The 14,321-nt window shown below is 38.1% G+C and overlaps 2 protein-coding genes across 2 annotated transcripts; both read right to left on the minus strand.

Annotated features, from left to right (window-relative positions):
• Window positions 1-15: 15 nt before the first annotated feature.
• On the minus strand, window positions 16-3,653 carry plvapb (plasmalemma vesicle associated protein b). Its single transcript, XM_051912703.1, has 5 exons — window positions 2,955-3,653; window positions 2,535-2,619; window positions 1,765-2,453; window positions 1,571-1,651; window positions 16-522 (listed from the first exon to the last, which is right to left on the minus strand). The coding sequence occupies exons 1-4, from the start codon at window positions 3,339-3,341 to the stop codon at window positions 1,580-1,582; spliced, it is 1,233 nt and encodes a 410-aa protein (XP_051768663.1). The 5' UTR covers window positions 3,342-3,653; the 3' UTR covers window positions 16-522; window positions 1,571-1,579.
• Window positions 3,654-7,276: 3,623 nt separating this feature from the next.
• On the minus strand, window positions 7,277-14,321 carry babam1 (BRISC and BRCA1 A complex member 1). The gene is made up of 9 exons (XM_051912707.1): window positions 14,166-14,321; window positions 13,372-13,779; window positions 13,232-13,290; window positions 13,002-13,122; window positions 10,789-10,867; window positions 10,589-10,613; window positions 10,374-10,503; window positions 8,321-8,407; window positions 7,277-8,220 (listed from the first exon to the last, which is right to left on the minus strand). Exons 2-9 carry the CDS (start codon window positions 13,771-13,773, stop codon window positions 8,020-8,022), a joined length of 1,104 nt encoding a protein of 367 aa, XP_051768667.1. The 5' UTR covers window positions 13,774-13,779; window positions 14,166-14,321; the 3' UTR covers window positions 7,277-8,019.

A 14,321-nucleotide genomic window follows, 5' to 3' on the forward strand; every position in this document is an offset into this window, starting at 1 on the left:
AAACAGAAATAGGAGTTGATTTTTACGTTATCTATTTATTAAAACAGATATATATTAACAAGGACATTATTTAGAAAAAAAAAATCAGAAAAAGGTCATTGAAACCTGCAAATGGTTGAAAGAAGTAATTGCTGAAACACAATTCTTAATGTGTAAAGAATATTATATACATCACAGCACAGTGGAGGTTTCACAGAATCAGATTCTCTTAATTTTAACATTAACTGATGATACTGATGAAGGCAGTCTTGTATTTACTCACATTTTTATGTCTGCATTACTCTAAACAACTAAATCAAACCCCTAAAGTACTTCATGTAATGTTCATAGCTCATAACGCTTAAATACAACTATACAGTGAGCTAAACATTAGAGTGCATGTACATTTACAGTGATCCACAGTGACAACATTATTTACAAAAGAGATCACAGGCTCAAAATGAGGAAACTCCCACATACAAGACGCTCAAAAACTCAGAGTCCGACCTTGAGATTCAGATCATTCCCTTCTCCACACCCAACCTACGGAAAAAAGGAAAACAGTTAAATAAAACATTCTGAATGACTCCGCCTGAAATGAGTCATTAACACTAGTTCGCCAAACTATATGCTCTTCAAAATCTAAACCTTGAAGTGTTATTAATATTACTTTTACATAGCGTAATATTTAATATCTTCAGATTATATGCCACTATGTGACTTATGTTATTGTATGTTTTGTTTCAGATGTTAATGTCCCTCTATCTGAGCTCTGGAGGTCCTGGGCAAATTTTAAAAGGCATTTTTGTTCACTTATGGGAAAGTGGACAAAATTGAGGCAGTGAAGTATACATATGAATCACTTGAGGGAAATAATTTTGTCATATGTCATCGCATGATCCTGGGTTTGCAGTTAATTGTGGAGTCATTTTATTATTTTGAAATGCTAAATTGTGACTATTGGCCGAAAAATATTCCCTACATATTAACATATTTTCACGTTGTCTCAACAAGTCACACAGGCTATATTTAATACAAGTTTTATTTGCCACAACCACCTCAGTAGCTCAATCCGATCAGACGTTCAATCCTGCTTCTGGAGAGCCATTTTAGCTCCAGCCACAATTAAATAGACCTGAACCTGCTAAACAAAGTCTCAATAGAAACTTGTCTTAGAGCTAAAATCTGCAGGAAGGTGGCCCTCCAGAATTAGGATTTGACACCACTGTCATGATAACATTCTGATTCAAAATAAAGTGACAGTGACGCATGTCTTCATGTAGGGCAGGAGTGTCCAATCCTGCTCTTGGAGGGGCACTGCCCTGCAAAATTTAGCTCTAACCCTAGTTAAACACACCTGAATCAGCTAATCAAGGTCTTTAGGATTACTGGAATCTTCCAGGCAGGTGTGTTGTAGCAGGTTGTTTCTAAACTCTCCAGGACTTTAGCCCACCAGGAGCAGGATCGGACACCCCTGGTGTTGGATGTACCAAACGGACAGTAGTGCCCTGCACCCTTCAGAGTGGGTAGTGACCAAGTGAATACTGACTTTTAAACAGAAATCTGCCCATGATGGATGATGACCACTTACCTTTAGTGGTTAATGGCTCCTACCAGGTATGGGGGGATACAGACCAGCCTTAGCCGGGGGTTGAATACCAGCAGGTTTGGGCTGCAGGAGCAATGAAGATTGAGTTAATTATGGTACACTCTATAATACTGAAACATGATCACCATTTTCCAGATGTTTTTAGGCATCGTTATTCATCCCAACATAACTCCTACCTGTTGTACGCAGCCGTTTTGCAGAGATATGAGGGTGGCGTCCTTCACAGCAAGCTGGGCGTCTAGCAGATCTTTGGCATCCCTCAGTCTGCTTTGCTCCCTGAGAAGCTGCTCCAGTTGTCTGTCATACGTCTGTTGGGCGTCCTGCAGTTTTTTGCTGCTCTCTGCAGCGTCTTTCTCTCGACCTGTTTTGCACTTGTCCAGTTCCGAAGTCAGCCCCGAATTCTGTACTTCCAACAAGCTGCTCTTTTTTTGAATGTTCGAGACTTTCTCTCCCACAGTGTTCAGGTAGCTCTGAAACTTGTCCTCCACTTGCCGAGAAAGGCTGGAGCAGTTGGAGCGAATCCTGTTCATCTGTTCTTCCTGTTTCGGGCAGGTGAGGTGAAACGTGACCGAGTTGGTGAAGAAGTTGTCAATTTTAGTTAGGAAGGCACTTGTGACCGTCTGGATGCCTTGGAGGGAGTCGGCAAAGTCTTCTTTGCATTTCTTGGTGTAAACTTCAAGCTGGGATTTCAAATTCATGTTTTCTTGTCTCAGTTGTATCACCTGGGCATGATGCTCGTTTTTATCCTTCACTGCGTTGTCCAAGTCAGCTTTAAGGTACTCCACTGTCATGCTGAAGTTACTCTTAAGGATACCATACAGAACTTTCTGCTGATCCAGAAGAGTAGTCAGAGATTTTATTTCACCTGACAAGAGAAAAGAGAGCCACATCTACAGGACAGTCCATTCATGAATTTGATTATTCATTGATCAGTTATTGCACTCACCATTTTGATTGTTGTTGCTCGGTGGACATGGTATTGGAGTATTCCTAGTGCTTGTAAGCTTCATTTTATTGAGCTCACAAAGAGACTGTAAAACAATCCAAATCAAACTTGTAATGATTGTTAGGGTTAGGTTTACAAGATTAATATACCATGGGTACAATTAATGAATTTAAAGGTAATTAGAATTAGAGCGAGTTCACACAAAAATAAAACTTCACTCCATCACTTCATCATTTACTCGCACTCATATCATCCCAAACCTGTATGACTTTCTTTCTTCTGTGGAAAAACATTGGAAACATTTTTCAAAACATCTTTTGTCTTCCACAGAAGAAAGTAAGTACAGCTTTGGAACGACATTTTAAGGTGTTACTCGAAATATGACTCGAATGTTCAGACTCAAGCAAATAAAGGACTTACAAGTGACTTCTGAAAGTTTTTGCTATTGAAACTTGTTGTGTTTAAGTCATTTTTCAGCTTTGCTATCTCTTTGTCTGCCGCATCCTTCTCTCCAGTCTTTGCTTTGAGGGCACCGGTGAGGTCAGCTTTCTCTTTTCGGAGTTTGGTGTTGTCTGTGGAGAGCTTGTTATAGGCCTGCTCCAGCTCTTCTACTCTCTTCTCCTCGGCAGTCTTCTCTGGCTGGCCGTACACGAGGAAGAGCACCAAGCTGGCGATGATGAGGGACTGGATCAGAGACGAAAAGAAGAACACAATCCTCATGTAGTAGCCGCAGCTTTTCCCCTTCGCCTTGTGGATATGTTTCGCCTCCAGCCCTAATGTGGCCCGGGAGTAGCTGTTGTTGTACATTTCTGCAGTCCAGTTATGGAAAAGAGATGAACCTTCTGAAGACTGATTCTTGAGAAAAAGCAATGGTCAAAAGGTTACCAAAATACCCTGCAGTGCTGTCACACTTGTGGGCAAAGACATGTAAACACTTCTACCAGGACACAGGGCGGTAGCTGTGTTTATAAATGCGCAGACACACTTCCCGCGCCGTGACTCTTTCCGGGTCCTCCCCAGGAAAGCTCCAGAGGTTATCGGTACTTCACGCTGAACCTATGGAGATATCCAATTGAGAAACAAACCAGGGCTCCTCCCTTACTTTTCCTCATAAATCACACCAAACCCTGACTAGCAATGCAGACCACCATTAAACATCTAGATAACATTTATTTCATAAGTTCACTGTGGGATTTGTGTGTAGATGTTCTTGGCATCCATATTGGTATTTCTCAATATTTAATAAGGAGTTAATGAATTTTTTATCAGGTGTCATTTTGAAATCGCCCACTTCAGCCAAAAAAAACAATGTTCCTGCAAAGGTCAAAAGCAGGTCCTTCCATCTCTTCCTGGATCGGATCAGATTCATAAACACATGATCAAAACAACCCATCTGAAACTGTTTCCTGCAGAGCCGCAGAGACCATCGGTGGAGTCGGAGGGACAACAATGGTGACCCGTCATCCTCCGCGCAGGAATGAATAACAAACTCTCCCAGAAGCCCAGGAGGCGGCAGCACGTTTGATCCAGGGCTGCTGATGACGCTCGCAGCTGACAGCCGTGTCTGGGAGAGTGTGAAGAGTGAACATAAAGTAAGTCAGGGGTTTTCCTGCAGGCCATTGTCTCCTTGCCAATCCATCCTCAGCGGAAAGTAATTTACAGAGGGTTTTTGAAACAGACTAAAAGTTCTCACAAAATCCCTTACAGATTGCAGATGAGCTTTAAGACAAAAACAGGAAGCTGAATCTGCAAAAGACAGATGAATACTGATGACATTTGTCTTTGTCTTTCATAAAGTCAGATGAGCTGTGGTTATTATAGGACATCAGAGCAAGGACCCTGTTGTAATTGCTCAGTCAATTATTCTTCATCTCCGAAATGAATCGCATTTTTGAGGGCCTAAACATGCTCGAAAACTCATGAAACTGCAGAAGTGGTGAAAGTTTCTCTGATGTGGGTTTCAGAATTTGGTGTGGCAAAATGGCTCAATAGCGGCACCTATAAAATTCCAATTAAGCGTCTTTCACGCTACGTTTCACGTACAGGTATGAAATTCGATAGACACATTTAACACCCCAATACCTACAAAAAAGCCTCTGCGTGCAAAATCTGGAAACCCAACAGGAAGTCAGATATTTTGAATTTTCTCTGCAAAATTTGTGCAGTTTTTGCCATTTCCAGACATTGTACTTTAACAAACTCCTCCTAGAGCTTTAATCAGATCAACATCATATTTGGTCAGTCTAATCTAAAGGCCTTTGCAATGTTAAATTGCGAAGATCTAGAGTTTTTGCTGAAGGGCGTGTCCGTGGCAGCCTGACAAAGTTTGATGTTTCGCCTTTACAACAGTTGTTGTAACTCAGGTATACAATGTCCGATCTGCTCAAAACTTCACATGTTTGATAATAGTCCTCCCCATCTATATGGCAATATTCAGTTACAGTCAAAGTGCCACCTGTTGGCAGCAGGAAGTGTGGCACTTTGAAATGACTTTGCCATATTCCTCCTCTATTTATCCGCTTAAAGGGATAGTTCACCCAGAAATGAAAAATTGATGTTTATCTGCTTACCCCCAGGGCATCCAAGATGTAGGTGACTTTGTTTCTTCAGTAGAACACAAATGATGATTTTTAACTCCAACCGTTGCGGTCTGTCAGTCGTATAATGCTTGTCAATGGGAACTTCGTCTATAAGAGTAAAAAAAAAAACATGCACAGACAAATCCAAATGAAACCCTGCGGATCGTGACGACACATTGATGTCCTAAGTGTGAGGTCTGAATGCACTCTGATGCCGGAAGTGACCTCTCGCACTCATTGACATATACACGTGAGACATCACTTCCGTCATCAGAGCACGTTTTTAGACCTCACCAACCGGATGCTCAAGGCAGTTGGACATAGTGGTGTATTAGAGGTAAAAAAATTATATACTGTTCGGTTTCTCGCACAAACCGATTGTTTCGTGTCTTAGGACATCAATGTGTGGTCACGAGCTGCAGGGTTTAATTTGGATTTGTCTGTGCATGTTTTTTTGACTCTGTCATTATTTACTCAGTCAAAGAAAAGTTGAGCAGTACAGTGTGTGCCATACAAGTTTGGAACAACACGAGGGTGAATAAATATTGGGTGAAAAAGGAATAAATCCATTCAGAATATTCGTGGGTACACTTAAATATAATATATATATATATATATATATATATATATATATATATATATATATATATTTAAAAAAAAGGTTCTTTATTGCCATCTATGCTTCCATGAAGAACCTTTAACATCCCTGGAAACTTTTATACCACAAATGATTCTTTATAGTGGAAAAAAAGGTTTCTTAGATGGTTAAAATGTTCTTCAGACTCAAAAATAAAGGTTCCAAGTGTTTTTTTTCTAAGAGTGTTGGCATGTGTTTAGACACCCTTTCTAAGAATTTAGCATCTGATTTAGGTTTTTTCCTCCATCTTTGTTTACAGCTTGGAACAAAATACTTCTCAGAATTAAGGAGGTTGCAAGGTGACAGAGGTTAATGATTATTAACACAATAAAGGAGGGAAAAAAGTGACCTGAACACTCTTCCTACTATTATCTGTGAACTTTCATGCTACTCAACAGCAGGATACACAATCTCAGATTCACACATGTTTTTGTGGTCAGACAATCAAAACAAAGCGATTACTAAAGAAACCACAAACAATTCCAAATAATATCCCCAAAGGTGAATTAACCAAAGTAATTAACATTATTTACTATGAAGACTGTTTTCTTTTGTTCAGCTGTACTCTTGCGACCTCTTGTGGACACAGTTGCATTCCTGCTTCAATTTCTCCCATCCTTCAATAAAGGGTTAGTTCACCCAAAAATGAAAATAATGTCATTTATTACTCACCCTCATGTCGTTCCACACCCGTAAGACCTTCGTTAATCTTCAGAACACAAATTGAGATATTTTTGTTAAAATCTGATATCTCAGTGAGGCCTCCATAGCCAGCAATGACATTTCCTCTCTCAAGATCCATTAATGTACTAAAAACATATTTAAATCAGTTCATGTGAGTACAGTGGTTCAATATTAATATTATAAAGTGACGAGAATATCTTTGGTGCACCAAAAAAACAAAATAACGACTTATATAGTGATGGCCGATTTCAAAACACTGCTTCAGGAAGCTTCGGAGGGTTATGAATCAGTGTATCGAATCATGATTCGGATCGCGTGTCAAACCGCCAAACTGCTGAAATCACGTGACTTTGGCGCGCCGAACCGCTGATTCGACACGCTGATTCATAACGCTCCGAAGCTTCATGAAGCAGTGTTTTGAAATCGGCCATCACTATATAAGTCGTTATTTTGTTTTTTTTGGCGCACCAAAAATATTCTCGTCGCTTTATAATAATAATATTGAACCACTGTACTCACAAATATGTTTTTAGTACATTAATGGATCTTGAGAGAGGAAATGTCATTGCTGGCGATGGAGGATTTCAATAAAAATATCTTAATTTGTGTTCCAAAAATGAACGAAGGTCTTACAGGTGTGGAACGACATGAGGGTGAGTAATTAATGACAGAATTTTCATTTTTGGGTGAACTAACCCTTTAAAAGTATGAGGTATCTTTAGTGGATATTACATTCTTCATGACAAAACAAAATTGCCCCTACCTTTAAAAGCATGTCGCTGACATGTCCACACTATTATCAGTGTGCCTTGTTCTATAGCTCAAAATGTAAAATTCACTGGCTCTTTCCAGAACTTTATTACCAGGATATACATTTAGTACAGCACAAACAATTGAGTGCAGCATACATCAGTACAAAATAATGAGGGATTCTGTAAATAATATTAACCGATAATATCATAGTAAGCTTTTCACTAATCAAATTATGATGAACAGCATTAAGCCTCGTCAACTTACTTCCCACTAAATGATTTTTTTTTTTACTCGAAAATATGTCTGAAGTAAAACGCAGTTCAAATGCCTTGTCTTCTACAACAATTTTGTTGCAGTTTCAGTTTTTGTGGTCTGTATATGAGTCTCACAGAGCATTTACATTTAATTTATTTGACAGGAGCAAGCAAACAGCATTTATTAGATGCTGTCCAGATGAACTCTCACCGAACCATTAGCATCCATCACATGAGCTCATCTGTGAATCTCCACCGCATATCAAATGGATGTTAAATGACTCTCACGAGTTTTCAGAAACCAGAACTATGACAGTTGACATCCTCAAAACTATCTGGTTAGCTTAGCTTGTGCGAAGATCAAACCATCAATACTTGAACGTTCCACAGCAGGGTCTTGAGCTAGTGTGGTAAATTAAGACACTGAAGTTTTCAGAAGTAATAAGAGACATTGCCAGTACAGAAATAGTGGACAAGGGCATATATATGCAGTTATTCACGGGTCACTCCTTCATTTTGGAGTTCATAAGTCTCTGGTTATTATTGGAGTATATTTGAGGGCTCTATTGAGTAAAATTTCACACTGTGGCTTCATTCTCTTGCGTGTCGTCATCCTCCAGCAGACTGTAGGACGCGTGGCTCTGGAAGGGTCTCTGCAGCGGGTGGCACAGCAGTTTGGCCATGCAGTTGTGCAGCTCAATAGCAGGACCACACAGTGACACCTCAAACTGATAACACATGCCCTTAGAGTCCAACTCACTGAAGGAGGCGTACACGTCCTGAAAATACAGGCACAAAGGTTCAGTACCTCTAACAGAATTTGAAACATATAAAAACAGGGAAAATAATAACTTGAGTTGGTGGAAGGGAATCTCAAACCTTCCAGCTAGTGTCCTCTGTCTGTTCTTCAGTTCCGTTATGAAGATACACAACATCAAAGAAGAAATACGGAGACTGCAGCATTTTCTGGAAAGAGAATTTTAAAGATATTCAGGATTGCTCATTTGATGATGAAGGATTAATTGTGTTTAAAGCTGAAAGAAAGAATGTTTTTTAAAATTAATATAAAATGCATGTTTCAAGTTGTTAGAAATGTTGATTTCATGTGGTTTTGAAAAACATAAAAAACAAACAAAAAAAACAAAACAGGTTTAAATTAAACCATAAAGTAAATATTCCTTACAATACATGTGGGTGTACACATCTTAATTATTTCCAAAAAGTATTTAAATATACAGTATTTTTCAAAATAAAAAAGCATTTTTTTTTTTTGTGGCAAATATCATAAATTATTAATTTACACATCTTTAAGTTTTTTTGAAGGGGTTATACCACATGATATTTTAGACTTGGACTTAATCAACTTAGGGCCCTATCATACACCTGGCACAATGCGGTGCCAGGCACGACGCAAGTGTTCTTTGCTAGTTTCAGCCCGACGCAGTTATCATTTTCATGTCCTGCACTATGTTGTTTGCATTTGCACCCATCTGTTCGCCCATGGGTGTGCTGGTCTGAAAACGAGGTGCGTTCAGGTGCATTGTTGGCGTGTTGCTATTTTGAGGCAACTGAAATAGACTGTGCCATTGACCAACTGAATCCTGGGGCCTCATTTATAAAGCGTGCGTATGCACAGATTTGATCTTAGAGTGTGCGTACACTTAAATCGTGTGCGTACACTTAAATCGTACACACTTTTCATTGTCAGATTACTGCAGGTTTTTGGAAATCTAAGCTATTCTTGCAGCTCGCTAAGGATTTGGACGATGACTGTTGATCTTTTATATGTAAATGACATTAATTAGGTGTTGTTTACAACGCGGAGAACGTTCATTCTATAAATCACACATACGTACATCTGAGAAATGATCATAAGATCAAATTTAAGACGGTTTCTGTGCAACATTTTATAAATGAGGCCCCAGGTCTTAAGTCAATGGCGCAATATTTGTTTTGTTATTTAAAGAGTGCGTTAGTAATATGCGCCTATAGTCGGGCGCACAACATGCATACACTGTGCTTGTTACACACACAGAGACGCGCAGCAGCACACAAACATGCCAAATATTAAAAATAAAAGGATTACAATGTAAAAGATTATTATTGTGTGCACAAAGATAAAAATGCTTTGGTGGAAGACGGTTTGTCCCGTAGATGGTCTGCTCGCGCACTTTAACCTCGCGCACGAGAAGCATTCAGTTTGTAAATAGTGAATCCGCCATGGCGCGAGCGCAACTTGCTTTCAAGACCATTCTCAAGACCATTTTTCCCGTCCATAAACTAGCAAAAGTGGATTCGGACACGCCCTATGTGCACTTGCACCGTGCGCTTTAGACCATGCGCTTAGATCGTTAACATAAGGCCCTTAGACTTATAGACAGTCATGATGGTCTTCAGGGCACCTCTCTATGATACCACTTCCTGTTTTGTTTTTTCCTGCATATTTTTGCATGTGGTTGAACCACATGACTTATATATATAAAAAAGTTCTTTAAAGGGTTCCTATTATACTTTTTTACATTTTCAACTTTTTTTAGTGTTCATTTTTGGATTTGCCGTGTTGACCTACAGAAAGCTATGCTTCATGCATCTCTACACAACAGACCTTTTTTGCCTACAAAATGTTGCTAAAGTGGTATATAATATAACTACTTGTTTAGGTTTCAAAAATCATGCTTTTGCTAAGGCCTTTTTCTGGTATCAGAACAGATTTGGATTTTTATGTCTCCTAAAAATATCAAAATTAATTTTAATTCAGAAATAAGAAAACAGAGAAGAGGTGCAGTCAAGTCACAGTAAGTATGAATTGGTTTTCCTTAAGAGTTTTTTTGAATAAACAAATAGATCCGAATCCAGAAAAAAAAAAAAAAAAAAAAGAGTGTTCTTGTCACTGATCCATGATTGTATAGTAAGATGTGTCAGACAGACTTACTTTGACAGCATCCGGAGGATTGAACTGAAGCATGCCAGCATGCCGGCTGAAGACGAGGAGAGTCCGAACTACAAAAGGAGGCGGGATGGTCTGTATGTTCTCCATCTGAGGAAGTTCAATTTTCTGCAAACTACAAGAGAGAGGAATTATACAACTGAATGAAGGAAAATCTGTAGCAGTCCAATGGTCAAACACAGAAGACAAAAATTACTTACATGACATTGAAGAGATCTTCCAGATCTACAGGTAACAGTTAAGGAAATGATTAGTGTAATCATGATTAATTCTCACTGCTTCCTCTGCATCCCGTTCTGATTTCAGAATATATCAGATATCTTTCACTTTCAATGTTTATCTGGACCAACTTGATTCCAAAAGCACATCAAATTGGGCCCAACTCTAAAAATAAGGATACTGAAGGACTCGCAGACGTTGGTCTCCAGGTCGTACAGACAGCTGCACAGCTCTCGCGGGTCAGAGGTGAAGCCTGATAACTGTGTGAAAGAAAAATGTCAAGCACTGATAGCAGAAATTTAAATAAAATATTAATATAAACAATGAAAAATGTAAAAAAAAAAAAAAAACGTAAATAAAACCGAAACAAAAATAAATAAATAGAATTACAAAAAACTAATATAAATGACATATGCATATAACAAAATTACTACAATTTAAACTGAAGTGAAAACAAAAACTGAAAATATAAAAATAAAAGCTAATTCAAAATAACACTGGTCTACAGCCTAAATGCTTCTGAAATAAATGTAGTCAAACTTTACTAACACCGAACAGGACTAAACTATTTAAATAATATTTTTTTTGCCTATTGTTTCATAATAAATTTGACGTCTATAACACTTTTGCTGATTTTTAAAGTGTTACATACACAGGACAGGTGACTGGTACTATCTACACAATATAAATAGATGTAAAATGTAAAAACTTAAATATCTAGGAAACAATAGCCAATAAGTCAAAATTGAATTAAGAACATCAAAATACATAATAAATAGCACATTTTATCTCTGAAGCAGATGTATATTCTATTCACAATGAACACATTTTTTTTTTAAGTATTAAAATATATTTTTTATGGTAAAGATTATTGGTGTTTTTGTGAAGTTGTTCCATGTGACACTTTACAGCTGAACTAACCTTGCCTTGACATAAAAACTGACCTTGACACAGTCATGAGGGTCTGCAGGGGTCCTCTCTATGATATCATTTCCTATTTTATGTTTATGAATGTTGGTCGGATCATATTACTTCGATTTGGCATACAAATCTTCTTCAAATATTAATAAGCACTGAACTGTTGTTATTGTTAAGTAAAACTATTAAAAATAATTTTTGTAATTGAAAAAAAGCTTAAAAAAAAAAAAAAAATTTTATTAGATGAAAGTGAAAATTAGATAAACTCAAATAAATAAATAGATAAATAAAAAGTTGAAGTAAAATATTAAAACTGAAAAATTAAATCTATGTAGAAATATAAAAACTAATAAAAATGACAAAAGCACATAACAAAATTAATAAACAAACTAAAATAATATAAAAATAAAAGCTAAATAAATAATACTAAAATAACATTGGCAGTAAAGGAATTTTGTTTAATGAAAATGAACATTTGGAATATTTGACTAACCATTTCTGATTAAATTAAAGGTGCAATATGTAATATTTTCTGTCCACTAGAGGTCGCTAGAAGCCTATTCAAAACAAAGGCGTAGCTTGATGACGCCAAGTTTGAGCGCGGAATCTTGGGAGATGTGGTCTTCACCTCAACGGCCGGTGGAAACAATCGGGATAGGACTCAGGAAGAAATCATGTTCATGGATGCAATTATTAACATTACTGTAGTATGAAGCAGAGCAGGACCGAGTGTTGTGGGAGCTGAACGAGGCCGCTGGAGCGACTGCGCAACACACGCCTCACGAGCAGAGGAACTTTTATTATGTGTTGATAAATGGCATGCAATTCATTTTAAAACGTATTGTATGATGGAGAATATTCTGTATTACTGTTACTAAAAATAAAGCTGCATCTGATTATGCTCTGATTAGGCATGGTAAAGCTTGCCAAAAAAAAAAATCAAGAATTTTAACAATTTAAACAATATTAACAGATTTAAACAATAAGACTAAACGTGTTGAGCTATATAACAATAATTTGCTTTCTGTCTATAAAATATATCAAAACAGTTGTTCCCTTGTCTATTAAAACATGTAAATATTAAAGCGTCTTTGGTGTTTCCATGGTTTCTACAAAATAAAACCGGAAACCAAGGGTAACGCGGGTATGACGCAATTGACAGGCGACTCCTCACACGTCCCAGAGCCTTGGTTAAAATTGCAATTTTCTCACGATTTACAAATAGTTGGAAACATTTGGGATATTGTAAGTACTCAAGTGAACAAAACATATAACACTGGCCTAGTGGTTTTTGGATATTTTAACTGCAAAAAGCTTACATATTGCACCTTTAACAGACCCAGACAAATAAATTAGCATCATGTCACTGACCCATTTGTCAACTACTCAAAGATAAATTAATTCAATGGCAGAAATCACAGTGAGTTTGAATGTCAAAATGACAGTGTCGTTGAACCTGCGGTTTTGTCCACTCACCCACATGGCATCATCGTTCACCACCACCAGAGCAAACTCATGCCTTTTGTCAATCTTGTGCTTGGTTCTCACAAACATCTCAATCATTTTCTGTGAAATATTTAAGGCATTTGTCTTGGATCTGGAAATGCAAATAAGTTACGTTTAATGCAAACATTTACATAAAATATATTTGTCATTTCTAATAGAATATATCAAAGGAAATTTAATAATAATAATAATTAAATTACCCATTAAAGGACTCGAGCTTTTGTAGAGACATCTCCTCTGAAAGGTCCAAACAGATGATCTGTTTAAGAAAGATATAACTGAATGACAAAAGTGTTTTCAGATGCAAATATTGTGAAGTTGTGTTTATTGACACACGTACGACTTTCTCTGGGCAGTTGACTCGTGGTGCCCGCAGGTGTAACTCTGCTGATGGGGGGATCTGGGTGGCCATGGATGGCTGAGGGGGTTTCGGTCTTTCCTTCACTGCAGAAGTCAGCGCAGGCATGCTGGCTGTGGTGTTTCCTGCCGCAGCAACCGGGGCAGGTGCAGCAGCTGTGATGGCGGTGGCAGAAATCGGGGGGCTATCAGAGCTGGAGGCCTCTCCCTCTCCCTCAACACGGCTGCCCACGGCCGGCTGCGGGGGGGATGCCAGGCTGCTGTTGTTCAGGCTGCCGGTGCTGCTGCGCCGGTCCTCCGCACCCTCCGGATTGGACCGGGTCCTGGGTCTCAGGTCCATCATCCGCTCCTCTCCATCTGCCTGACCGGGCTCAGGTGTCTCCATGGCAACCTAACCCCATCCCATAGACAAAAAAAACACATCAACAACAGTAATAAATCAAAAATAACAATATAAACCAAACATATGCTAAAATACTGTATAATATACAGAACACTTTTATATATAACATTTTAAAGACGACTGAATAAGGGTTAAATAAAAGCAAACATTCAAAATTGATGATTTCAACAGAAACCACAGTCGTAACTAAAATGACTTATCTTAAATTTTAAACCTAAATTAGCTTTTAAAAAATCCGTTTTTAAAGACTGTTTTGAATAAAGCAAAAGCAGTGAATCAACATTCGTGATTTCTTGAGAGAGATTTAATAAACATGAGAGACGTGTTCAGACAGCACAAGTAAAATAGCGCAATAGCGTATAATAATAACTTACCGAACATTCAACAGATGAAAATATGAGTTTAGCAGAGAAAAAAAGATCTCAAATTTATTCTTCAACACTTCCTTGTTCGCTTCTATGTCGGTGACATTCAGAGCCGACTGCTGAAGAGTGTTTATGATCTTTAGCGCCTCTAGCGGACTGGAGAAG

The sequence above is a fragment of the Ctenopharyngodon idella genome, chromosome 11 (genome assembly GCF_019924925.1).
Source record: "Ctenopharyngodon idella isolate HZGC_01 chromosome 11, HZGC01, whole genome shotgun sequence".
Classification (NCBI taxonomy): Eukaryota; Metazoa; Chordata; class Actinopteri; order Cypriniformes; family Xenocyprididae; genus Ctenopharyngodon; species Ctenopharyngodon idella.

Bases quoted from the DNA above. Each gene is read 5' to 3' on its own strand.
- plvapb (XM_051912703.1), bottom strand. From the start codon at position 3,341: ATGTACAACAACAGCTACTCCCGGGCCACATTAGGGCTGGAGGCGAAA. The intron at 2,620-2,954 runs GTAAGTCCTTTA...ATTGTTTTACAG, and splicing joins AAAACTTTCAGAAGTCACTT to TCTCTTTGTGAGCTCAATAA. The intron at 2,454-2,534 runs GTGAGTGCAATA...TTCTCTTGTCAG, and splicing joins GAGCAACAACAATCAAAATG to GTGAAATAAAATCTCTGACT.
- babam1 (XM_051912707.1), bottom strand. From the start codon at position 13,773: ATGGAGACACCTGAGCCCGGTCAGGCAGATGGAGAGGAGCGGATGATG. The intron at 10,504-10,588 runs GTAAGTAATTTT...TCTCTCTTGTAG, and splicing joins GAAGATCTCTTCAATGTCAT to TTTGCAGAAAATTGAACTTC. The intron at 8,408-10,373 runs GTAAGTCTGTCT...TTCTCTTTCCAG, and splicing joins ATCCTCCGGATGCTGTCAAA to AAAATGCTGCAGTCTCCGTA.